This window comes from Oryctolagus cuniculus, chromosome 3 (assembly GCF_051225735.1).
Source record: "Oryctolagus cuniculus isolate XC-2025 breed Fujian yellow rabbit chromosome 3, ASM5122573v1, whole genome shotgun sequence".
NCBI classification, from domain to species: Eukaryota; Metazoa; Chordata; class Mammalia; order Lagomorpha; family Leporidae; genus Oryctolagus; species Oryctolagus cuniculus.
Window position 1 is genome coordinate 129,126,674 of NC_142869.1, and position 26,385 is coordinate 129,153,058.

A 26,385-nucleotide genomic window follows, 5' to 3' on the forward strand; every position below is an offset into this window, starting at 1 on the left:
GAAAAACAGCAGAGGATGGCCCAAGTGTTTGGTACCCTGCAGCTTCAGAGGAGACCTGGATGAAGCTCCTGATTCCTGGCTTCAGCCTGGCCTTTCCTTGGCCATTGCATCCATTTGGGGAGTGAACTGGCAGAAGGAAGATATCTCTGTCTCTCTCTCTCTCTCTCTCCCTCTCTGGAGCTCTGCCATTCAAATAAATAAGAATATGTCTTTAAAAATAAATAAACTAACACTTATTTTAATTATTAGCTTCCCAGCATGGTCTCAGAAGGAGCAGGAAGCAAGCCCAGGCTTCAGTGAAAGACAAGTTTTCCCAGGGATGGAAGAAATAATGTGTTATTTAAAGATTAAATTAAGAAGACTAGTACTAAATGTAGCTAAGTGAGGCAAAGCTTTGGCAGCAAGCTATAAAAAACAAAACAAAGTTGAAGGCCACGTAATAGGACCTTGTCACATGAGGAATAATGTAACTTTGTTCCTGAAAGCTATGATAATAGGGCCATTTTTCTCTGAAATTCTGTGTAGAACATCTGTACATTGGCACTTGGCCACAATGTTGATTTGCTTTGGTGTCCATTTTAATTAATCTTCTGCTTTCCACCGCATATGCGCACACACACACACACACACACATCATTTGAAATAAATTGAAAATGGACAATATTGACATGACCATTATAATTAAACTCCATTTGGTAATAGTTCAAGGTGATATTTATTAAAAAGATAAAATGATTAAGTGATTAAAGAAAATACGTTCCTAGAATCTTAATATTTGAGAAAGGGCATAAAATTAAGTAATCCTTGAAAAAGGAAAGAAAATTTTCACATTAGAAAATTGGCCTTTAAAATGTCTGGATGTTGTGTTATTATTGACATTAATTTCCTCATAAAATGTAAATTTTATATATTTCCTATAATGTCATGGTTATGGATGTTGGAAGATTATTAAGAAAATTGATACTTTTTTCATTTATCTAAAAATCCAAAAGGCATTTTGTTGAAACTAAGTAAAACTGAATACAACTTAGTTCAAGGTGTCAGTTTTTCTGAATCTAATTTATATTCCTATGAACTACCAGAATAGATTCATATTTTAAAGCAGGCTGTTCAGTCCAGGGTGATAGCATCTTCAGTTTTCTTAGGAGTGATGCAATGAAATTATCCTGGTTTGACGTTTTTGCAGAAATTAAACTACTACGTAAATGAAATACATTTGGAAAAATAATTCTCCTAAGTAAGCATTGATTGTGTTCTTGGATGTAATGCATAACTCATTTTCCTGCTTTGTTGTTTTTCATGCCTTCCAACAGAATGACACATTTCATAAACTTTGTTTTAGAGAATTATATACACCCATATGCATATAAATAAATGTATATACTTACAGTCTTGGCTAATACATTAAAATATAGCTTTTAGTTAGATTGAATTATTTATGCCAAGACCATATTATATATCATTTAACAAAATATTAATGCAAATAGTATACCTTTTCTAAAATTTCTAATTCTTAGCAAATTTCATAAAATCAGAAAGAATATTTTCTCTCAGCCTTTCAAATAAAATGAAAATAGACAAATATTTTTAAAATGGGCATAAAACTACATTTTATGATTAGTAAATAATCTTTGTTGACAAAAGGCAATTCCATGTACTTGAGGTGAATAAATTCTATAACTCTACTTAAGAGCATGACTTAATTGATTTTTTGAATACTTTTTTTAAAAATAATTAATTTATTTGAAGGGCAGAGACACAAAGAAAAAAGGGACAACTGGTGATGGCTCAACTACGTGGGTCCTTTGGGTCCTAATCTAGGTTTTTTTAGGAGACCTGGATGGAGGTGTCAGCTCCTGGCTTCAGCCTGGCCCAGGGCTAGCTGTTGTGGGCTTTTGAGGGAGTGAACCACCAGATGGAAGACCTCTCTCCATCTGTTTCTCTGCTCTGTCTCTGTTTCTTTCTCTCTCTCTTTCAGTGTGTGTGTGTGTTTATGTGTGTCTTTGGCTTTCTAATAAAATTAAATTAAGATAAATCAAAAACTTTTTAAAAGAGAAAAATAGAATAGTGATACTGTGTTTTGTTTTTTCCTGCTAGACTTCGGAGTTTTGTGATAAGCAACTGTGCTTTACTCTCTTAACATAATCCAATACAGTGGTGAAAATACATGTAATGATAAATTAAGTGAATTATGGATTGTTATATCTAGTTCCTTTCTCCAGGAATAAAGACCTCTGATGTATTTCTGTTTATGCATCATATATGAAGCATATAGGATAGTCTCACTTATTTACTTTTTACATAAGTTTTTCCGTTTTAAAAACTAGGATAACAGAAAGATTGGAAAAAGATTGAATTATATTCTACAGCCAGTGTTTATAGAAAGTGTAATTATTCAATACTCTAGAAGGAAAAGATAATACCAGCAAATAAATTTTTACTTTAAAATCTAATGTTAGAAATAGTATTTTCATATGGGGAGTTTTAATTCTTTACTTTCTTTTCATTTGTGTGTTTAGGTGCTTATTCTCATCACATGAAGATAGAGCAGTATAATTATATCTAATTCATTTTTAAGGTATGGATACATATTGAATCACAGGCAAAACAAATGTTTAGAGCCAATTATGCAGGCTACTTGAGAAAAAACAGAACAATTACTGCAAAGATGAGAGACACAAAGTGAAAGATGAAGAAGGAAACATATAAACAGTACTTAGTTCATTTGTGCCAAAAAAATAAGTTTGTTAACCTTTATGGGATATGCGTCATTAAAATATTTGGTAGTATTACCTATCATTTCCTTGAAATTCTCATCTTCACTCAGGTTTACTAAAAGCTACTGGTTTTCTTCCCATTTTCTTTAATGACCCTTTTGTATATTTGCTAGGATTTTTTTTTTTTTTTGGTGTTGTTTGTTAAATGGAGCCATTCTCTAAGAATCTGCTTATCTTTTCTTCTGCACATCTTCTCTTGGACATGCCTGACTTAAAAGGATGTCCCCATTCTGAGATCTCACAGCTACCTAGCTTTGGCTACTGAACAGCGTATTACTTCTCAGTTTCTTCATCTGTGCAATGAGCATAATTTGAGACACTCTCCTGGGGCTCTGAGGATGAAACAAGAAGCATATGCACAGGATCCTTACAACTGAACTTATTCCGACCTGTCTTACACCTAGAATATGCTCCTGTTCTATTGTTAAATCCCCATGTCGCCCATGAATTAGGGCAGCTTTTCTTTTTTTCCTATCAATATGAGTTCCCTATTCATTTTTTTTGCTGCCCTACATCACTGATACAAGTGTGTACCTTCGCAGTGCAGTGTCACTCCTTAAGGGTAAACTTGTCCTCTTTAAATGCACGTAGCCTGAGGAGGAAGTTGCATGCTAAAATGGAAACCAGCTATGTGTTAAAAATGAGAATTCTATTTTTACAGTTCTGTATTTCAGCCAAGCATACTATGCACACTCAAAGACCCAGGAAGCAGTGTTGTTCTGGAGGTGCAGGTGGGAGTGAGGGTGGGATTTCTTTATCAGATTCTAAGATAACTGACTCAGTCATGCCGTGTTCTGACTTGGAAAGTCTTCAGTGGATTCAGCTGAGTATCTCAGGCAGTGAGGCTCCAGCCAGGGCAGTTCCTCTGTGCAGCAAAACCTTCTGTGCTGCAGGGTCTTCAGAGCACCACCTGCTCCTGGCAACACTGCTCCTGAAATAACCCTGACAGCAACATGGGCAGGTATAAAAAGGAGACATATCCTGTATTTCTGGCAAGTCTCAGTCTCTCTCTCTCTCTCTGTGTCTTCCCCTCTGTCCCTCGCTCCCTCCCTCCTACCCTCCTTCCCTCCCTCTCTGTTCCTCCCTTCCTCTCTTGACTTACTACCACGTGTGCCCTCAGCACTTACCAGGACACACTGAGCAGATGCCTATGAGTACCTGGGTTCCATCTCTGGCTGTGTCTCCTGACTCTAGCTTCCTGATAATGCAGACATTGGGAAGCAGTGGTGATGGCTCAAGTAATTGGGTCCTGCCACCTATGAGAGATTGGATTGAGTTCCCAGCCCAGCTCTGGGCTTTGAAGCAGCCCAATCCCAGCCATTGTATGCATTTGGGGAGTAAATCAGTAGATGGAAGGGTACTCTCTCTCTTCTTTTATTCTTAAATAAATGAATTAAAATTTAAAAATACATGCAAACAGACCATCATCATGATAGTTATTGCATTATCGATTTTGTTCTCAAAATCTGTTTGACAACAGAAAATTCAATGTAATTTTTAATGATAATTTCAGATTTCTCAAAATTTCACCATGAATGGGCAGTACTTCTATAAAAAAGGTATAGATAAAAAGATTTATATATTTTGAATAAATACTAATTTATTTCAGATTCACTGTATGAGACTGTAATCCTAAAGTCTGTAAATGGCTACTGGAAAATAAATAGCTCGAATAAATATCTAGCTTCAAAGCAGATGCTGAAAGTCATGTGTTAACTGAGGAACTAAGTCCTTCTTAAATGTTTTCTTTAATTTGAATTTTTTTCCAACCTTGCCAATTTCAGCCTAAATTCTGCAACAGGTATATGAGTCATATGTTGTTTTCACTCTACAGCAAACTTTTTGCCTGTTTCTATTATTCTACTACAAAAAGACACTTAATTTGTGGGGTTGTGTTTGAGTATGTGTGTATCCCCTCGTCCCTGGAGCTTTGATCATTTTCTTTCTGTTTTCCAAATTCAGCTGATTTGTCATTGCTCATAATATATTCCATTTCTTTAAGGTTTCCCTAATGACTGACCATTTTAGTTACTTCCTTTCCAATCCTGTTTTATCATTCCTATTTTGATTACATCATTTGACTAAATCAGATATAGACAAGAATCTTTATATTATTTATATGTATGCATATACTATAGATGAATATATATTTGATGTATTTTTGTCAATTTCTGTGTAATTGTTTTGGTTCCTCTAAAGCAAGCTCATATACATAGCACTTAGAACAATAAACATATCATAGGAAATACATGATAGATATCTTATGAATGAATTGAATTACAAAACTTCAAAGTCTCACAAACGTTTCTCAGTATTACATGACAAATAAAAAACAGCTACCTAAAAATAGAGTATCCAAATTCTTATAAACTATGTTCATTTTTGAATATTTAATAATCATATCTTCTTTTAAAAATAGCCTCATATTACTTGAATAATCTCCATGAACTCAGATTGTAGGATCTTCACTCTGTTTTAAGTTAAAATTTTGTCAAATGAAGAGACTATACACTAGCAGCTCCTACCCTGAATTTCACACAGAAGTCTTTTTTTTTTTTTTGGTCTCCCTAATATTAAAAAAGTAAAGTAAAATGAGTTTAGATGAGTCATGAATGCTCATTTAACATGGTATATATATGTATATATATAGCTATAACTCCATACATTCATATTTATAAGTATCCTCAACACTTAGTAATGGCACTATAATGTGGATTTGAGAAATGCTGTGATTTTGAAAAATATATGTATGAAAAAAGACTCTATAATTCTGACTCTATAATAATAAAGAATAAAAAAGTACAGAAATTTAAAGATTGTTTTGCAAAACATTTAATAGCAATGCATTGTTTGTATATTCAAATACACAGGGTAAATGTATGCCAAAAAATATTGTAACGGTAGACACAACAGTCAGTATAGTAGATGACACAAAAGAAGATATAAAAATTTTTAGAAAACTTTTATTTAATAAATATAAATTTTGAAAGTATAGCTTTGGATTATAGTGGTTTTCTCCATAAAAACACCCTCCCACCCTCAAACCATCTCATCTCCTACTCCCTTTCCCATCCCATTCTTCATTAAGATTCATTTTTAGTTAGCTTTATATACAGAAGATCAACTTAGTATATACTGAGTAAAGATTTCAACAGTTTGCACCCACACAGACACACAAAGTAGAAAATACTATTTGAATACTGGTTTTACCATTAATTCGCATAGTACAACACATTAAGGACAAAGATCCTACATGGGGAGTAAGTGCAAGTGACTCCTGTTGTTAATTTAACAGTTGCCACTCTTATATGACATCAATAATAACCTGAGGCTCTTGTCATGAGCTGCCAAGGCTATGGAAGCTTCTTTTTTTATTACAGGTATCAGAGGTTAATTTTTTTAAACTTTTATTTAATAAATATAAATTTCCAAAGTACAGCTTTTGGATTACAGTGGCTTTTTTCCCCCCATAACCTCCCTCCCACCTGCACCCCTCCCATCTCCAATTCCCTCTCTCATCCCATTCACATCAAGCTTCATTTTCAATTATCTTTATGTACAGAAGATCAATTTAGTATATATTAAGTAAAGATTTCAACAGTTTGCACCCACACAGAAACACAAAGTGTAAAGTACTGTTTGTGTACTAGTTATAGCATTAATTCACAATGTACAGCACATTAAGGACAGAGAACCTACATGGGGAGTAAGTACACAGTGACTCCTGTTGTTTACTTAACAATTGACACTCTTGTTTATGACATCAGTAATCATCCTAGGCTCTTGTCATGAGTTGCCAAGGCTATGGAAGCCTTTTGAGTTCGCCAACTCCGATCTTATTTAGACAAGATCATAGTCAAAGTGGAAGTTCTCTCCTCCCTTCAGAGAAAGGTACCTCCTTCTTTGATGGCCTGTTCTTTCCACTGGGATCTCACTCTCAGAGATCTTTCATTTAGGTAATTTTTTGCCACAGTGTCTTGGCTTTCCATGCCTGCAGAACTCTCATGGGCTTTTCAGCGGGATCTGAATGCCTTAAGGGCTGATTCGGAGGCCAGAGTGCTGTTTAGGACATCTGTCATTCTATTATTGTGCTGTGTACCCCACTTCCCATGTTGGGTTGTTCTCTCCTTTTTAATTCTATCAATTATTATTAGGAGACACTGGTCTTACTTATGTGATCCTTTTGACACTTAATCCTTTCATTATGATCAGTTATGAACTTAAACTGATCACTTTAATTGGTAAGATGGCATTGGTACATGCCAACTTAATGGGATTTGGAGTCCCAGGGCATGTTTCTAGCTCTACCATTAGGGGTAAGTCTGATTGAGCATGTGCCGGACTGTACATCTCCTCCCTCTCTTATTCCCACTTTTATTTTAACAGGGATCAACTTTCAGTTAACTTTAAACACCTAAGAATAATTGTGTGTTAATTAAAGAATTCAGCTAATGGTATTAAGTAGAAAGAGAAAGTACTAAAAAGATTAAAATAGTAAGCTGTTCCTCGACAGCCAGGACAAGGGCTGATCAAGTCATTGTTTCTCATAGTGTCCATTTTACTTCTACAGGTTTCCTTTTAGGTGCTCAGTTAGTTGTCAGAGATCAGGGAGAACATATGACATTTGTCCATTTGGGACTGGCTTATTTCGCTCAGCATGATGTTTTCCAGATTCCTCCATTTTGTTGCAAATGATCAGATATCATTTTTTTTTTTACCACTGTGTAGTATTCTATGGAGAACATATCCCATAATTTCTTTATCCAGTCTTCTGTTGATGGACATTTAGGTTGATTCCAGGTCTTAGCTATTGTGAATTGAGCTGCAATAAACATTGTGGGGCAGATAGCTCTTTTATTTGCCAATTTAATTTCCCTTGGGTAAATTCCGAGGAGTCGGATGACTGGGTCGTGTGGTAGGGCTATATTCAAGTTTCTGAGGCATCCAAACTGTCTTCCATAGTGGCTTTACTAATTTGCATTTCCACCAAAAGCAGATTAGTGTGCCTTTTTCCCCACATCCTCACCACCATCTGTTGTTAGTTGATTTTTATATGTAAGCCATTCTAACTGAGGTGAAGTGAAACCTCATTGTGGTTTTTGATTTGCATTTCCCTGATGGGTAGTGATCCTGAACATTTTTTTTTTTTAGATTTTTTCATTTATTTATTTGACAGGTAGAATTACAGACAGGAGAGAGAGAGAGAGACAGAGAGAAAGGTCATCCTTCCGTTGGTTCACTCCCCAAATGGCTGCAATGGACAGAGCTGCACTGATCTGAAGCCAGGAGACAGGTGCTTCTTCCTGGTCTCCCATGTGGGTGCGGTGCAGGGTCCCAAGCACTTAGGCCATCCTCCACTGCCCTCCCAGTCCACACCAGAGAGCTGGACTGGAAGAGGAGCAATTGTGACTAGAATCAGCGCCCCTATGGGATGCCGGCGTTGCAGGCAGATTAGCCTAAAGAGCCATGGAGCTGGCCCTGATCCTGAACATTTTTTCATGTGTCTGTTGGCTGTTTAGATTTCCTCTTTTGAGAAATGTCTATTTAGGTCCTTGGGCCATCTGTTAAGTGAGTTGTTTTGTTGTTGTGGTGTTTCTTGATCTGTTTGTAGATTCTGTTTATTAATCCTTTATCAATTGCATAATTTGCAAATATTTTTTCCCATTCTGTCGGTTGCCTCTTCACTTTCCTGACTGCTTCTTTTGCAGTATAGAAACTTCTCAATTTGATATGATCCAAGTTGTTAATTTTGGCTTTGACTGCCTGTGCCTCCCGGGTCTTTTCCAAGAAGTCTTTGCCTGTGCCTTATATTTTGCAGGGTTTCTCTGATGTTCTCTAGTAATTTGATGGTATTGGATCATGGATTTATATCTTTAATCCATGTTGAGTGGATTTTTGTGTAAGGTGTAAGGTAGGGGTCTTGCTTCATACTTCTGCATGTGGAAATCCAGTTTTCCCAGCACCATTTGTTGAATAGACTGTTCTTGCTCCAGGAATTGGTTTTAGCCCCTTGATCAAATAAAAGTTGGTTGTAGATGTTTGGATTGAATTCTGGTGTTTTTATTCTCTTTCACTGGTCTATAAAAGGTTATAAATTAATGAATTAGAAGTTTCAATTGTAGTTATAATATTCCTTTATTTTAAATATATCAGTGATTCATGAATATTCATTTTCATGTTCTTCTTTATGCTTCACATGTATTTTATAGTTGATACTTAGGCAAGGTTTTCTTTAAAAAAAAAGAAAAGAAAAACAAAATGATTTATAAGTTCTGGATGTATATACAGAAGTAACACATAAAGGGTACATAATATTAAAGCCGTTGCACAGAACAGAAGTCTAACAGCATGAAAAAATAGTGGTTATTCTGGCAGAGTAAATACTAGAATGTTGGGGCCAGGGCTGTGACGTAGCTGGTAAAGCTGCTGCCTGCAGTGCCGGCATCCCATATGGGCAACAGTTCGAGTCCTGGCTGCTCCACTTCTGATCCAGCTCTCTGCTGTGGCCTAAAGGTGGCCCAAATCCTTGGGCCCCTGCATCTGCTTGGGAGACCCAGAAGAAGCTATTGTTATTGATAGCAGCATCAGGTTGTCTCTCAAGTATCAGCTAATACAGACAAATTCTGGAGTGGATAGTGGTTACATAGATATTCACCTTTTTTAAAATATTGGTAATATTTTATTTTTAATTGCCTAATAATTATACTTAAAGGCTATAGTGTGATGTTTCAATATGTGTATACATGTGGAATGATTAAGTTTTGCTGATTACCATTCCTATCACCTCATTTGTCACAAATTATTTTGATCTCTGAAATATCTCTCCATACTTTTAAAACAAGCAAACAAATAACCTATGCCTTGCAAATGACCCATTTATGCATGTCAGGCTGACAGGGACAGTCCCTGTTTCTCTTAAATTCCAGTGATGTGCACTTTCTTTGCATTGCCAGTTCAGATCCAAAATAGAATGTTAGAATTACTTTGCACACACACACACACCATTAGGGATGAAAGTGCAGAGCAAGCATCATCTTGTGAATCAGAGGTGCCTTGGCCTCACTTTATCCCTTAAGAAAAGCAAAACCACCAGGAGGTATAGAATGTATGTATCAGAGATTTGCTATAGGAATTTGACCTTACATAATTGTGAGAGCTCATGAAGCAGTTGCTCAAAGCTCCCAGAGCTTGAAATCTAAAAGGCAGGCAGAGAAAGGGAAGATGAATTTCAATTAGGAGAGAGTCAGGAGAGATTAGAACCCTTAAGCTTTGGCCAAAACGATGCTGCCTCCATCCCAGTCTGAGCATCTGATCAATAAGTGATAATGTGTGTGCTCGCTTCAGCAGCACATATACTAAAATTGGAACGACAATGTGTGTAATTCCCAACAGTGCCTGTTGGCCCTGCCCATATCTTCCGAGCACACCAAAAACACTAGGACTGCCACTTCCCTCCTGCCTGTCAAATGTCACACACAGCACTGCTCCTGACACCCTGTAATGGGCACCATTGTTAGGAGGCAATGCGTAGTTCAACCTAGAAAATTATACAACTCACAAAAGCCCCATTGTCTTTTGCAGCAGTAATACATTTTGTTCCACTGCAATACAGGAAGGTTTAACACCTAACCAGTCTCTCCAGCCACCTGGCACCCATTCTCCATCAGCCAGCCAGATGAATGCAACCCACCCTCCTATGCATTTCAAGTTCCCTAGTTTGGGAAATGATGATTCTGCCTTGGAATGGCATTTCCACAACGATGCTTAAATTTAAAAGTGGAGATCGATTTTTTTTTAATCCTGTAAAATATTCTACAGATTCTATTCAGTTACAGTGAGCTTTACATCTTCCAATTACATTTTTGTTTGCAATGTTAACAAACATAAGATTCCCTTGTGGTGAAGTTTGTTGGAATCTTTAATGATCTTTAATGCTGTTTTAAAAAATACTGTTTTTAGTTCTGAGTAGTGACTGAGTTAGATTGAAATTTTTTTTTTCAATTTTATGGGTCTTGGTGTCTATTCACACATGCAGAATCCATCCATGCACAACTCTTATAATATGGATATAACTACAACTATACAAGAGCAGAGAGAAGAGAACAAGTTAATGTAAAGACATTAACTTGACAGCCAGACAACAAAATGATATATATTTAAAACTCATTTATGTTTCACACTACACTTACAAAACATAAATATCGGCCTAAAATTTAGTGTACTAGAACAATTAATCACACACACACACACACCATGAATCATCAGGTAAGACTTTACCCTAAGTCTTTACAATTTTGCTAAAGTCAGGTAAAGCCAACACAGTAAGTATGTATGATTATCCTTAAGTTTAGTGTTGTGTTGATTACTAGTTGGAAACCATCCATTCCTTGAAATGCTTCCTTTACACACACTGGTGGGTGACCAGGTATCCTAATGCCTCTGATAGATCCAAAAACCAGAGATTAGTTTGTTGAACGATACAGTTTTTGTTGAGCTCACCCTATCTTCCTGCTGCCTTCTACCCAGAGTGAGTGAGTGAGTGAGAGTGTGTATGGGGGAGGGGGGAGAAGGATAGAGAGAGAGAGAATTGAGATTATAGGAGTAATGAACACTATTTACCTTTTTTTTTTTTTTTTGACAGGCAGAGTGGACAGTGTGAGAGAGAGACAGAGAGAAAGGTCTTCCTTTGCCGTTGGTTCACCCTCCAATGGCTGCACCATGCTGATCCGATGGCAGGAGCCAGGTACTTATCCTGGTCTCCCATGGGGTGCAGGGCCCAAGCACTTGGGCCATCCTCCACTGCACTCCCTGGCCACAGCAGAGAGCTGGCCTGGAAGAGGGGCAACCGGGACAGAATCTGGTGCCCCGACCGGGACTAGAACCTGGTGTGCCGGTGCCGCAAGGCAGAGGATTAGCCTAGTGAGCCGTGGCGCCGTCCAACTATTTACTTTGTATTCATAGAAATAAAAACCATTCCAATATATTCAGGCAGTGTGAGTGTATGTGTGTGTGTGTCTACATGTGTGGGTCTGTCTCTCTGTCCATCTGTCTCCCTGAAATTCGTAAGTTGAAGTCGTGCTGCCTGTAGTGGTAGATATTGAGAAGTAGGACCTTTTGGGAGTTGATAAGGTCATGTGAGTGGAGTCCTAATGGATGTGATCAATGCCTTTATGAAAGAGACTAAAGAAAACATTCTTGGCTCATTTACCATTAGAGAGTACAGCTAGAATGCACCATCTGTGAACCATTTATAGCAAATCCATCAATGCCTTGACCTTGGACTTACCAGAAATCAGATTACAAGTAATAAGTTTTTATAGTTTGTAAACTACCAAGTGTAGGGTATTTTGTCATAACAACCCAAGCGAACCAAGTCAGTCTCTTTCTCTCTCTTACTCTTCTCTCTCTCTCTCTTTTTCTCTCTGTCTCTCTCTCACTAAGCCTATAATTTTTTTTCAGCTAGTTCTGTTAAAATTTTGTATTAGTGTAATAATTCATGGGAATTTTAATTAATTCAGGTATGTATTTAGGTTGTTTGTATAATGATATTTAAAATATTAAACACTCAGGTTATTTTCTTTTTTTAACTTTTATTTAATAAATAAAAATTTCCAAAGTACAGCTCCCTTTCTTGCTCCCTCTCCCATTCCATTCACATCAAGCTTCATTTTCAATTATCTTTATGTACAGAATATCAATTTAGTATATATTAAGATTTCAACAGTTTGCACCCACACAGAAACATAAAGTGTAAAGTACTGTTTGTGTACTAGTTATAGCATTAATTCACAATGTACAGCACATTAAGGACAGGGATCCTACATGAGGAGTAAGTGCACAGTGACTCCTGTTGTTTACTTAACAATTGACACTCTTGTTTATGGCATCAGTAATCACCCTATGCTCTTGTCATGAGTTGCCAAGACTATGGAAGCCTTAAGGTCATAGTCAAAGTGGAAGTTCTCTCCTCCCTTCAGAGAAAGGTACCTCCTCCTTTGATAGCCTGTTCTTTCCACTGGGATTTCACTTGCAGAGATCTTTCTTTCATTTAGTTGTTGGTTTTTTTTTTTTTTTTTTTTGCCAGAGTGTCTTGGCTTTCCATGCCTGAACTACTCTCATGGGCATTTCAGCCGGATCTGCATGCCTTTAGGGCTGATTCTGAGGCCAGAGTGCTGTTTAGAACATCTGCCATTCTATGAGTCTGCTGTGTATCCCACTTACCATGTTGGATCGTTCTCTCCTTTTTAATTCTATCAGTTAGTATTAGCAGACAGTAGTCTTGTTTATGTGATCCCTTTGACTCTTAGACCTATCATTATGGTTAATTGTGAACTGAAATTGATCACTTTGACTAGTGAGATGGCATTGGTATATGCCATCTTGATGGATTTGCATTGGAATCCTGTGGCACATTTCTAACTCCACCATTTGGGGCAAGTCAGATTGAGCATGTCCCAAATTGTTACTTCTTTAGTTTAGGAAAATGTAAGTTAGGATGAGAATGTGACAAAAAAAAAATTCTTGTGTAGTCAAGAATACAAGAATATTCTGGCCAGTGCTGTGGCGTAGCGGGTAAGGCCACCGCCTGCAATGCCAGCATCCCATATGGGTGCTGGTTTGAGTCCCAGCAGCTCTACTTCCAATCCAGCTCTCTGCTATGGCCTGGGAGAGCAGTAAAAGATGGTCCAAGTAGTTGGGCTCCTGGCTTTGAAGCAGCACAGCTCTGGTCATTGAGGCTAATTGGGGAGTGAACCAACAGATGGAAGATTCTCTCTCTCTCTGCCTCTCTGTAGCTCTGCCTTTCAAATAAAAAAATAAATAAATCTTTAAAACAGAAAAAGAAAGGAAGAAACTCCAGGCTCCTGGCTTCAAACTGGCCCAGCTCCAGCTATTGCAGCCACTTAGGGAGTGAACTAGCTGATGGAAGACCAACCTCTATCCCTCTGCCTCTGCCTCTGCCTCTCTGTAACTCTGCCTTTCAAATAAATAAATAAATCTTTAAAAAGAAAGAATGCAACAATGTCAATCAAGGATATGAAATTATATTCTAAACATTGCTTTGATCTCTGGTTATATGTGATTTTAGTTGGCATGTTTCTATTTATGGGAAATATCTCAATATATTTTATTTTGTATCAGAAGTTATATTACCACTTTCTAATGAGAGAATGAGGCTTTATTGGGGTATTTGTAGGAGTCTTGCAGAAATAACATATGTATAAAAGGAGAAGTCAACATCTAGGAATGACAAACCCGGTAAAAGTTTATAATACCAGTATGTGGTATTCTACTAGGCTTCATTATAGCTTAGGAACCAATAATATTTACTTCTAGTAAATATATATAGAAGTAAATATATAAATTGACTAATTTTTATTTCTCAGTTTTTCCATAGGTATATTTATATGGAAGGGTGGGAAGGAAGGAGAGAGGGAGTGAGGTAACATAGAACATAATGTCTAGTTTGCATGGATCTTAGAGATCTCAAATAGAACAGGAGCATAGTTGGCATTGATACAAGTGACAAGTTGCAAGTACCATTGGTCTTTAATTTGTAGATGTCTTAATGAGTAAAAAGGTGATTTCCAATCAGATATTGATATAATTATTTCTCTGCTTAAATAGCAATCTGATTGATAAGCAAATGAACTAACAATTTTTATTATTTTATGAAATTATCATTATTATTATTATTATTGCAGGCAGGGTCTCAGTGATGTGGTCCCAATTCCCTGATATGCCTTTTCTTTACAGGATTTGAAGATAAGACCCACACAGTCAATGTTTAAGTATTTCTATTATTGGAAACTATACAAGCTTACAAATCAGTGCAGTTTATTTTTTAATGAAAATTCATGTGAAGTTACTATTCTAAGATTTCTCAGATACAAATATGAATTCTCATATAGGTTTTGTTCCTTATTTTTAAGTCTAAAGAAAACTTTCAACTTGCTGCAGGTCTTATTATTATGCTCCAAAAAAGATCCTTAGCAAAGTAAACAGGCAGCCCTGAAGTTCTGAGATTTTCCTTAATGGCATTGTTGCTATAGTTACAGCTGAACTGTTATATAAAGCAAATTGCTTATTGATGTAAAAATGCTGAGTAGCACAGCAGCATCCCTTTTCTGGGTTTTTATTGCCTTCATTTCCTTCTTTCCTTTTAAGATTAATGGAGTTTTTGGAACGCTGTTTTGTTTTGAATAAGCTCTGATGATTTCATGTTAAAATAAATGTATTTTATTCATATGTACTAGCTGACAATTTGTTGTGATCAACATGGAATGATTTTTTTTAACACTATTTGTTTATCAGAATGTTTCCTACTTGAGGGTGAATTTTTATATCCTGATTATTAATGTGAAAGCACTGGAAAGGGAACTGATAAAAATGTGATCAGCCTCGTAGTGTGGAGGCTTTTGGGTTTTATTTTAAGCATTTAATATTAATATAGATGAAGCATGCTTTTATTATGTGTTACACCGCTTTTTTCTCTAATGACACTCCTGTGCTTCCTCTTAATACAATTTAAATGTCCATATTTGGAGAAATAAAAATTTAAAAAGTTTTTGGCATTACTGTAGGATTTTTTTTCTTTTCAGTTCCTTACTGCTTTACTGACATTATAACTTTCCCTGCTTGCTGAATTTTTTGATGTTCTAATTTTGGTTGTAGAAAAAATATACACTTATGAGATCATGAGTTCAGAATTTCTGATTGTCTGTTTTTGACTTGCAGTTCACCAGATTCCTTGTGTTTCAAACCAAATTCATCAGAAAATCCAATTACATCCATCACTTCCTTTTTATTTCTTTTAATAATTATGGTTTCCTTTTGCCTCTATATATAATTTGTACCAGTATAAAGTTGGTAACCATGTTCTGCCAGAGTGAGCTTAATATATATAGCAGAAACCTTTTACAGAAACCTCCACTGGATCGTGGTTTCTTCCAGAAAGTATCTAAAAGTTCTGTATTTGTCAATAAGTGCCTAATCAGAGAAAATGTCAACTCTGTATTGAACTTTACCTACCCTTATCTTCTTTCATATAAATAACAAATTTATTGTTTCAATTTACATGAATATTCAATTAATCTAGTGTTTTGAATCACCACCTTTTTAAAAACATGTGTTATGGGATTTTGCTATATCATACTTTTAAAAATGATTGAATTTCAATGTGAATAAAACGGCTGTAGCCTGGTGCTATTGCCTTTACTTTTTGCCACCGAATGTAAATTAATTTTGTAATTGATATTTCTGTTTTGTCAAATAGTGACAACAAGTAATTTTGGCAAAGGGAAGCATGAGTTCCTTTTACCTTCACAATTTATTTATGTATCTGTCTCAAGGCAAAATCCTGGAAAATGTCTGGCTAGAAATGATTTCTCCCTCTTCTGCATTGCAACACAGTATATCTCTTTCTGTCTCTTTTTACTACATATTGTTCTTATGTCTACCTATGTCTTATTTCTGCCACTTGAATTAAGGACCCTGATGGAAAATTCCCAGATGGTATATATACTATAAATATATACACACTAGATACATGAATAAATTGTTATCATTATTTGACATAATATAAACATTAGTTTCCAAATTAAATTTAATGAAATTAGTCAAAGTGTAAACTCACACATTTAGGATTGGCCTTCTTATTTATTCACAATGAAAATCATTCATGTATTCTATGCACTGAGTTTAGCAACATCATGTTTTTAAAAAATACAAAATAGCAAAGAGCAAAAATTTTAGGTTTAAGTAAATATGGATGGGAATTTAAGCAAAATGTTCATTTGTAAGAGCCACTGAGGATCTCAAATAAGATCCTTGTTAAGATAAGATTTAATGCTACAGCCTTCTGTTCCTGGGGCAAACCTTAGTAGTATGGTGGTTATCCCTGCTTTATAGTTCACCAAGTATGAATTTAAATTAATTGGGAAAAGAAAATATGTTATTAGCTGTAATAGACTAAGTAGATTGTAACTATTTCCCTTTAACCTACATTTCAAATGGTTATGAAAATAATGAAATGGTTATTGAAATAATTACTGTGCTACATTTTTTCAATACATTTTCTCTTCAACAAGTGCCATATACCATATTGTACCACATGTGCTAAGTAGCAAGAGATGAACCCTTGGTAAAAATAATTAGTGTCCAGAACTAAGATAAAATAATCACACTTTTCAGTGAAATGAAAACCACATTCCTGGTATATTAAAAAATGACTAACTAGAGGCAGGCATTTGGCCTAGAGGTTAAAACACTGTCTAAGACTCCAGTTTAAGACATGCAGGGTGCAGTAGGTTAAGCAGCTGCCTGCAACACCAACATCCCAGTTGAATGCTTTTAGAGTCTCTGCTGTTCCATTTGTGATCCATCTCTCTGCTAATGGCCTCGAAAGTAATGAAAGATGGTCCAGCTGCTTGCGCCCTTGTATCTGCATGGGAGACTCAGATGGAATTCCAGGTTCCTGGCTTTAGTCTCGTTCAGTCCTGGCCATCATGGCCATTTGGGGAGTAAACCAGCAGATAGAAGATCTCTGTCTCTGTGTGTGTCTCCTCTACCCTCTCTCTGTAACCCTGCCTTTCAAATCAATAAAACAAGTGTTAATCAGAATGGCTGTGTCCAGCTCTCAGCTCTAACTCCAATTCCAGCTTCTTGCTAATGTGTACCCCCATAGGCAGCAGAAATCCTTCAAGTAATTGGATCCCTGCCATTCATATAAGAGATCTGAATTGAGATCCTGGTTTCCAGCTTTGGCCTAGCCACAGCCTTAGCCATTGAAGGCATTTGAGGAGTGAACTAGTGGATGCAAGTGCTCTCTGACTGTCTCTCTTGTCTCTCTCTTTCTGTTTCTCGAATCAATCAATAAAATTTTAAGATTACTAACATTTGCATTAGAACTTATTTGCATTGGAACATTCCTCACAGGAAGCTTAATACACACCTGCGCTTGATTTTTAGAATCCAAGTGACAAAACAGTTCAGTGATGCAGCTATTTGAATCTGTTTTTTTTTTTTTTTAAAAAAAAACTGACTCTGAATGGAAATATCTTAAACAGTGGCTCAGCCAAGTAATAGTCTTTAAAACCACAACATAGATTAAGATTGATTTTCTGTAGGAATTATGGAAGTGCCTGCTTCAGGAACTGTTCAACACAAGGGCTAGAGATATTAGTATTTGACAGAAATGACCAAATCAGTTTCTTTCCCGCCACTTTCATTATGAAGTCATTAACTAGCGAAGCCACAATTCACTTCAATGCTGCTTACACATGAGATTAAGAAGGGAATTATTACTGGGTGGTCATCCACCTAAAGAGCAAATGAATCCGTAATACTTCCTCATGTTTTATAGGCAGTGTTTTGCTGAAGTTAAAAAATTGACTTGTCTTAACTCTTTTAGAACAGCAAATAAGAACTATAGTGGCTTACAGGTTGAAAAACAGTTGTGGATATGAGGCAACATTTTTAATGTCTCAAGAAATGGGAAGCTAATGTAAGAAATGACACTTAGATCCTCTGATAGCATTTTTTTTTGATAGGCTGAGTTAGACAGTGAGAGAAAGAGAGAGAGACAGAGAGAAAGGTCTTCCTTCCGTTGGTTCATCCCCCAAATGGCCGCTACAGTCGGAGTGCTGCGGCTGGTGAACTGCGCCGATCCGAAGCCAGGAGCCAGGTGCCTCCTCCTGGTCTCCCATGTAGGTGCAGGGCCCAAGCACCTGGGCCATCCTCCACTGCCCTCCCCGGCCACAGCAGAGAGCTGGACTGGAAGAGGGGCAACCAGGACACAATCCGGCGCCCCGACCAGGACTAGAAGCTGTGGTGCCAGTGCTGCAGGTGGAGGATTAGCCTAGTGAGCCACAGTGCCAGCCCCTCTGATAGCATTTTAGAACTAGCTATACATAATTTTTGTCTTCAGATAATTTAAGCCAGGCAACTGAAAAATGTGTAAGTATGAAACACAATTTAACGTCGATCTTCTCAAAAAACAAGGAATGCTGTATGATTTGTATAACCCTCAAGCCTGTGCCTTACAAAATAAGTACACATTAAATGATAACAGTTTAAAGCTACCTGTATAGCCTTTATTTCTGACAATATAATAAGTGTAATGTAAGAGAAAATATGCATCAATCAGGAGTGACCCTTTGTTGTGTGATCTTATCAGAGTAAGGTTTAGTCTTTAGTTTGCAAAATCATTAACCTGACAGCTTATCCAGACAAATTCTGTTTCTTCCACTCTCAGATCCTTGCTAAAGTATTTCTGGTGTAGTTCCCAGAATCCAGTGTATCTAATGATCACATCAGTTGACTTGGTGCAGGTGGCTGTACTCCAAAGTTATAAGAATCTGTTTTAGTCAGCAAGTCAGAACATTCTGGAGAGAAGATACCAAATAATTGTGAATCTTTTGAGTGCTCCTTGTTCCATTGCCTGAGGAACTATATTCTTTAAATTAAGATTAAAATTATTATCTTAACCCAAAAGCAGTTAGAGAACTATGCACGAGTGATTTTTGAAAATGCTCCTATACTTGTAAGGCTGTACTTCAGTGCATAGAATTGTATTTGGTGCATGCCAAGAGATGGAACATTAATGGACCAAATCATAAAAGAACTTTGGATTAGTTGGTTGTTTTGCTTACATATATTATATTCTTTTGTACTCTGTTTATTAGTTAGCACTAAGTAGTGAAGTTGAAACTTTGAGACTTGATTATTTAGAGCCGTTGTCTATACTCTTGAAGAACAGTGGTTTCTCTACTACTTGTTGAATTCTTTATTTAGTGGAGGGGTAAGCTTCTGATTATAAAGAAAATTGAAAGTATCATAAAAATTAAAAGAAAAATAAGAAAAGGAGGAGGAGGGAGGATAGGGTGATCATTATGCTCTTAAAACTGTATATATGACACTGTGGCAAAAAATGGCCTACATGAAAGATCTCTGTGAGTGAGATACCAGTGGAAAGAACGGGCCATCAAAGAAGGAGGTACCTTTCTCTGAATGGAGGAGAGAGCTTCCACTTTTATTATGGCCCTGTCTAAATAATGTTGGAGTTTGTGAACTCAAAAGGTTTCCACAGCCTTGGCAACTCATGACAAGAACCTTGGGTGTGGCCAGTGCCGCAGCTCACTTGGCTAATCCTCCGCCTGTGGTGCTGGCATTCCGGGTTCTAGTCCTGGTTGGGGCACCGATCTTGTCCCAGTTGCTCCTCTTCGAGTCCAGCTCTCTGCTGTGGCCCAGGAAGGCAGTGGAGGATGGCCCAAGTGCTTGGGCCCCGCACCTGCATGGGAGACCAGGAGGAAGCACCCAGCTCCTGGCTTCGGATTGGCGCAGCACGCTGGCTGTAGTGGCCATTTGGAGGGGGCTGAACCAACGGAAGGAAGACCTTTCTCTCTGTCTCTCTCTCTCTAACTCTGCCTGTCAAAAAAAAGAACCTTGGGTGATCTCTGACGTCATAAATAAGAGTGTCAATTGTTAAATCAACAACGGGAGTCACTGTGTACTTGCTCCCCATGTAGGATCTCTGTCCTTAATGTGTTGTAGTACCTGAATTAACGGTAAAACTAGTATTCAAACAGTACTTTATACTTCGTGTGTGTGTGGGAGGGTGCAAACTGTTGTAATATTTATCCAGTATCTGCTGTATATAAAGGTACTTTAAAATGAATCATAATGAAGAACGGGATGGAAGGAGGAGTAGGAGGTGGGACAGGAGTGAGGGTGAGAGGGTGGGCATGGGTGAAAGAACCGCTATATTCCAAAAACTATACCTATGAAATTTATATTTATTAAATAAAAACTTTCTTAAAAAAAAACAAAAACTGTATATATGAAATACAATAATTTTTTTCCTTTTATATAAATTTTTAAAAATAAGCTGTTATAAAATATAATAGTGTTTGAATAAATTTATTGTTGTAGATACTAATTTGAACTAGACTTACAAATAAGTTTATTTGGAATAAATGCAGATTCCCTTTCCCAATTAAAAAAAAAACCCTGAAATATTCAGTTTTTGTCCCTTTATTTTTTCTTATGGCGAAGATAGTGAACTGCAAGTCTCTGGAGATTTCATCCATTTTTAAAAAATATTTATTTATTTATTTGAAAGGCAGAGTTACAGAGAGGCAAGGGCAGAGAGAGAGAGAGAGGTCTTCCATCTGCTGTTTCACTCCCCTAATGGCTGCAATGCCCAGAGTTGGGCTGATCCAAAGCTAGCAGCCAGGAGACTCCTCCAGGTCTCCTACATGGTACCTGGGCCCAAGAACCTGGGCCATCCTCCACTGCTTTTCCAGGTCATAGCAAAGAGGTGGATCGGAAGTGGAGCAGCTGGAGCCCATAAAGATGTCAGTACTGCAGGCGGTGCCTTTACCCACTATGCCACAGCACTGGCCCCCCTTCCATTTTTCAATTTCAGATACTCTTTTTGTGACTTTGTTAGTGTTTGGGTTTTTTTTTTTAAGATTTATTTATTTATGTTAAAGGCAGAGTGACACAGAGAGAGGGAGAGAGACAGGGAGAGAGATCTTCCATCCACGGCTTTATTCCCCAAATGGCCACAACAGAGAGGGGTAGGCCATGCCAAAGCCAGGAGACAGGAGCTTCTTCAGGGGGTCTCCCACTTAGGTAGCAGGGGCCCAGGCACCAGGGCCATCTGCAGGTGCCCTCCCAGGTGCATTAGTAGGGAGATGGATGGGAAGTGAAACAGCCAGGACTCAAACTGGAATTCTGATACACTTTGGCCAGCATGACAAGTGGTGGCTGATCTGACCCACTGAGCCACAATATTGGCCCCATTTTGCATTTTTTTAAATTATTGTTTCATTGATTTGGAAAGCAAATTTTCACTTTGGTAGATGCACTGAAACAGATACAATTAACATAGTTAATCTGTTCATTCCTGTTTTATTTGCAGATTCAAGAATGGCTTTGTTTAAACTGCCAGACCCAGAGAGCAATGTCAGGCCAGCTTGGAGACACGGGGAAGATACTGCCAACGCCAACGGGACCCAAAGCCTCCCCTACGCCTCTCCCTACAGAGCCACCCTTGCAGAAAACAGCAGTGCCTGCCTCAGTAACAGTGAAAAAGAGGGAGCCAGAGGAAAAGACAGAAACCGAAAGACTCATCCCAGAACATATAAAAGACACACCTTCAACTGAAAAAGTTCCCCCTCAGGTCACCAGAGATCAGAAGCCAGAAATGAGCACAGGGGACAAAGACAAAGCTTCAGGTCTTCAGGAAGAAAAGTTACCCTTGGAAGAAAAAAAGCCACTCCCAGAGGACAAGAAGGCAGCCCCTAAAGAGAAAAAGCCACCCCCCGAAGACGAGAAGTTACCCTTAGAGGGAAAAGCATTGGTCCCAGAAGAAGAGAGACATGAGGTGCAGCAAACCCAGGTCCAGGTTGCTGAAGAAAAGCCTGAAGACAGATGGGCTCTGAAGACAGTGCAGGAAGAGAAAGAACCCCAGCCCCAGAAGGAAGAGCTGCCCTGTGGCACTCCTCTGACTTTGCCTGAGCAAGGTGACAGGAAGGCCAGAAAACCACAGGCAGCGCGCTTGGCCAAGCCAGATCAGGTGGAACCAGGGAAAGAAAAAACAGTAAGTCATGATCTCCTTCTAGCTCCCTATAATGTCACATGTAGAAATGACTACTTTTTTTTTTAAACCTAAGGTATGAATTGCTCATTGGTAGCTATGTAAGTGAAGCATTTCAGTCAATGAATGGCATCTTTCAGACATGTGTAACAATAGCTGAAATGAGGCATTCAGCCTTTTGACAACTTAATCAGATTTACAATGTGTATAGATATATAATTCATTTTCTGACTCATGCCTGTCAATTTCTGAAAATCATTTGGAGGGATATTTCCTACAGTTTTAAGTTATTTGTTCCTTTCTTTCCTATGGACAGAAATATGAGGTTCCCCTTTAGTAAGAAAGTGTATCTTTTTTTTTTTTAAACTTTTATTTAATGCATATAAATTTCCAAAGTACGACTTATGGATTACAATGGCTTCCCCCCATACCGTCCCTCCCACCCACAACCCTCCCCTTTCCCACTCCCTCTCCCCTTCCATTCACATCAAGATTCATTTTCCATTATCTTAATATACAGAAGATCAGCTTAGTATACATTAAGTAGGGATTTCAACAGTTTGCTCCCACACAGAAACATAAAGTGAAAAATAATAGATGATTTTTTAAATGATGATGAAATCAGAGCAGACCTATTGTCATGTTTAATCCCAGTGAGAGTCAAGTTGGGAATTGATAATTTTTTTTTTTTTTTTTTACAGAGGATCAGTTTAGTATGCATTAAGTAAGGATTTCAACAGTTTGCACCCCCATAGAAACACAAAGTGAAATATATTGTTTGAGTACTCTTTATAGCATTAAATCTCAATGTACAGCACATTAAGGATAGAGATCCTACATGAGGAGTAAATGCACAGTGACTCCTGTTGTTGACTTTACCAATTGACACTCCTGTCTATGGCATCAGTAATCTCCCTATGCTCCAGTCATGAGTTTCCAAGGCTATGGAAGCCCTCTGAGTTCTCTGACTCTTATCTTGTTTAGACAAGGTCATAGTCAAAGTGGAGGTTCTCTCCTCCCTTCAGAGAAAGGTACCTCCTTCTTTGATGACCTGTTCTTTCCACTGGGAAGAAAGTGTATCTTTTTTTAAAAGATTTATTTATTTATTTGAAAGTCAGAGTTACACAGAGAGAGGAAAGGCAGAGAGAGAGAGAGAGAAAGAGAGAGAGAGAGGTCTTCCATCCACTGGTTCACTCGCCAATTGGCCATAACAGCCAGAGTTGTGCCGATCTGAAGCCAGGAGCCTGGAGCTTCCTCTAGGTCTCTCATGCGGGTGCAGGGGGCCAAGGACTTGGGCCATCTTCAACTGCTTTCCCAGGCTACAGCAGAGAGCCAGATGGGAAGTGAAGCAGCCGAGACTCGAACCAGCGCCCATATGGGATGCTGGCACTGCAGGCAGCAGCTTTTACCCACTATGCCACAGTGCTGGCCCCAAGATAGTGTATCTTTTTTTTTTTTTTTTTTTTTTTTTGACAGGCAGAGTGGACAGTGAGAGTGAGAGAGAGACAGAGAGAAATGTCTTCCTTTTCCGTTGGTTCAAACCCCCCCCCCCCAATGGCCACTCTGACCGGCGCGCTGTGGTTGGCGCACTGCGCTGATCCGAAGCCAGGAGCCAGGAGCCTCTCTTGGTCTCCCATGCGGGTGCAGGGTCCACGGACCCGGGCCACAACAGAGAGCTGAACTGGAAGAAGAGCTACCGGGACAGAATCCGGCGCCCCGACTGGGACTAGAACTCGGGGTGCCGGCGCAGCAGGTGGAGGATTAGCCTAGTGAGCTGAGGTGCCGGCCGATAGTGTATCTTTGAGTAAGTTTCTTGCACTTAGGCACTTGGTTTCACAAGAGACAATAAATATATTCCCACTTGAAAGCTCACTTAGTGACCATGTAAGTGATTGCAAAACAAAAAAGTACATGACTAAGATCTAGAACAAACATCATTTTAGAATTTCACAAAGTAGTTTTAGTAGTTAACACAGTGTGATATAACCTACTAGGATTTTTTTTCAGTATGTTTAAAACTGAAGAGTTATTTATAATCCAAACATATCTATCTGGAGGAATATATATTATTTTCTTTTCCTTTAGTGGAAACTTTTAAGAGTACCTCATTTTGCCCAATTCTTGTATAAGCAATTGTATCATTTTTAGAGAAACTCTTGACTTTTTAGCTATATGAGATCTTACATCATATCTAATTGAAATTTTAAATCACAGGGGAGAGCAATGACTTAGAGATTTAAGTGACTTATTAGTATTAAAACTTCACTTAGAAACTATTTTTTGTTATGACTAATTCCATTTTTTTCTGGTTACAGTTTTTAAACTAGTTACCTGTCTCTAGTATATGATATATCACCCATTAACTAGATAATTCTGGTCTTCTTTGTCATAAATGAGTTTTATTAGAGGCAAAAGAGCAGATGTCAGCTTATTCTCTATGAATGACTGGTTCCAGCCACCACCACCATCACCACCACCCATTGCTTCTCCTGTCTGTTTTGCTAAATTTGATGCCTTTTGGGTGTTTTGTATGGCTTCCCCCTTTTGGGAAGTACCCATTACTCTCATGACCTTCCCCTTTTTAATTCTCTTTTTGTCTTTCTGATCTAATGCTTATGAGTTGTCTATCTCCATTATTTCTATCTGCCAGTCTCCAAATAGCAAGGTTTTCTTTTGAGTTCTATCCTCTTTTCCACCAGAGTAGCCAAATGAACAATTGCTAAATCCACTGTTGACCCCTCTCTCTATTTTGACTGTCAGAACTGCATTTTGAGGTGCTCAGTAGATGGTTCTGCTTCAGAGCTCACTGTAAACCCAAACTCAGTGTGCCTGAGTCTTACTCAGTTCTCTATGAAAGCACTTTCTGCTTCAGATTTTCTATTTCTTATAGTGGCACCATCATTGCTCCATCTGTCACCTCTCTCCCAGGAGAGATCTAAGCTGTCATACCCAAAGTATCACACTCTGGTTTATTAGCTCCTGTTCCTGAGGCCACTACCCTACTACAGCTCTCACGAACTTTTGCCGATGATTTAAGCAATCTAATTACTGCTCACCGTGACTTCTCTTTCTCCCATCCCTGGTGTATAGATGTCAGATTGTATGCAGTTGTTGTCCAGGGTTCAGATAATTTAACTCCATCACTCAGAATTCTTATTGATTTTCTGTTGTGTTTTAAAAATAATCAAAGCAAGAAATCTTCAAATGCTTTGTTAGTGTGCTACATGTCCCTTTATTTTATGCCTTTATTTTCTTATTTTCTTTTATCACTGCCCTTTTATTTTAGTCTCAGTATGTGTATATTTATTTACTTATAAATTACAGTATTTTACTAGAATATTACATTATATAACCTTCATAAAAACAGAAAATGAATTGGTGAAATTAAGTAAAATTACATTTTTATTACATTTATTAAACGTAGAGATATTTGATCACACTAAGTGATATTAAAGTGAGCACTGTTAAACCAGCATCAATATTTTTAAAAAAATTTGATCTAGAACCAGTACTGTGGCATAGTGGGTAAAGCATTTGCCTGCTCTGCCTGCATCCCATATGGGCACTGGCACTTCCGATCCAGCTCTCTGCTATGGCCTGGAAAGCAATGGAAGATGGCCCAAGTCCTTGGGCCCCTGCCCACACATGGGAGAACTAGAGGAAACTCCAGGATCCTTGCTTCTGATCAGCTCAGCTCCGGCCATTGTAGCCATTTGGGGAGTCTATCAGCTGATGGAAGGTCTCTCTCTATGTCTCTCTCTCTAACTCTGCCTTTCAAATAAATAAATAAATATTTAAAAATTTTTAATTTAAAATTTATGACATTTATTTGAAATCCAACTTCATAGTTAAGGTTTGATATTCTGATGTTTACTTTTAATGAATGTCCATAGGAGAAAAAAGATAATTCATGAGGATGTACCAAGAATAGAAGTCAAAGGTTGTTCTCACCAAATCTTGCTACCTATTTTCTTTATATATCTGTATATAGATACATAATTTATATAA

At 37.8% G+C, this 26,385-nt stretch overlaps 1 protein-coding gene across 10 annotated transcripts in view; it reads left to right on the forward strand.

Moving 5' to 3' along the window:
- Positions 1-26,385, forward strand: part of PCLO (piccolo presynaptic cytomatrix protein) — a 524,563-nt gene that overhangs the window by 231,044 nt on the left and 267,134 nt on the right. For all 10 annotated transcript variants that reach the window (XM_051842636.3, XM_089329389.1, XM_051842635.3 and 7 more), the window contains exon 4: positions 21,700-22,380. In XM_051842636.3, the coding sequence (XP_051698596.2) occupies positions 21,700-22,380 (681 nt within the window). The remainder of the gene's footprint in view (positions 1-21,699; positions 22,381-26,385) is intronic.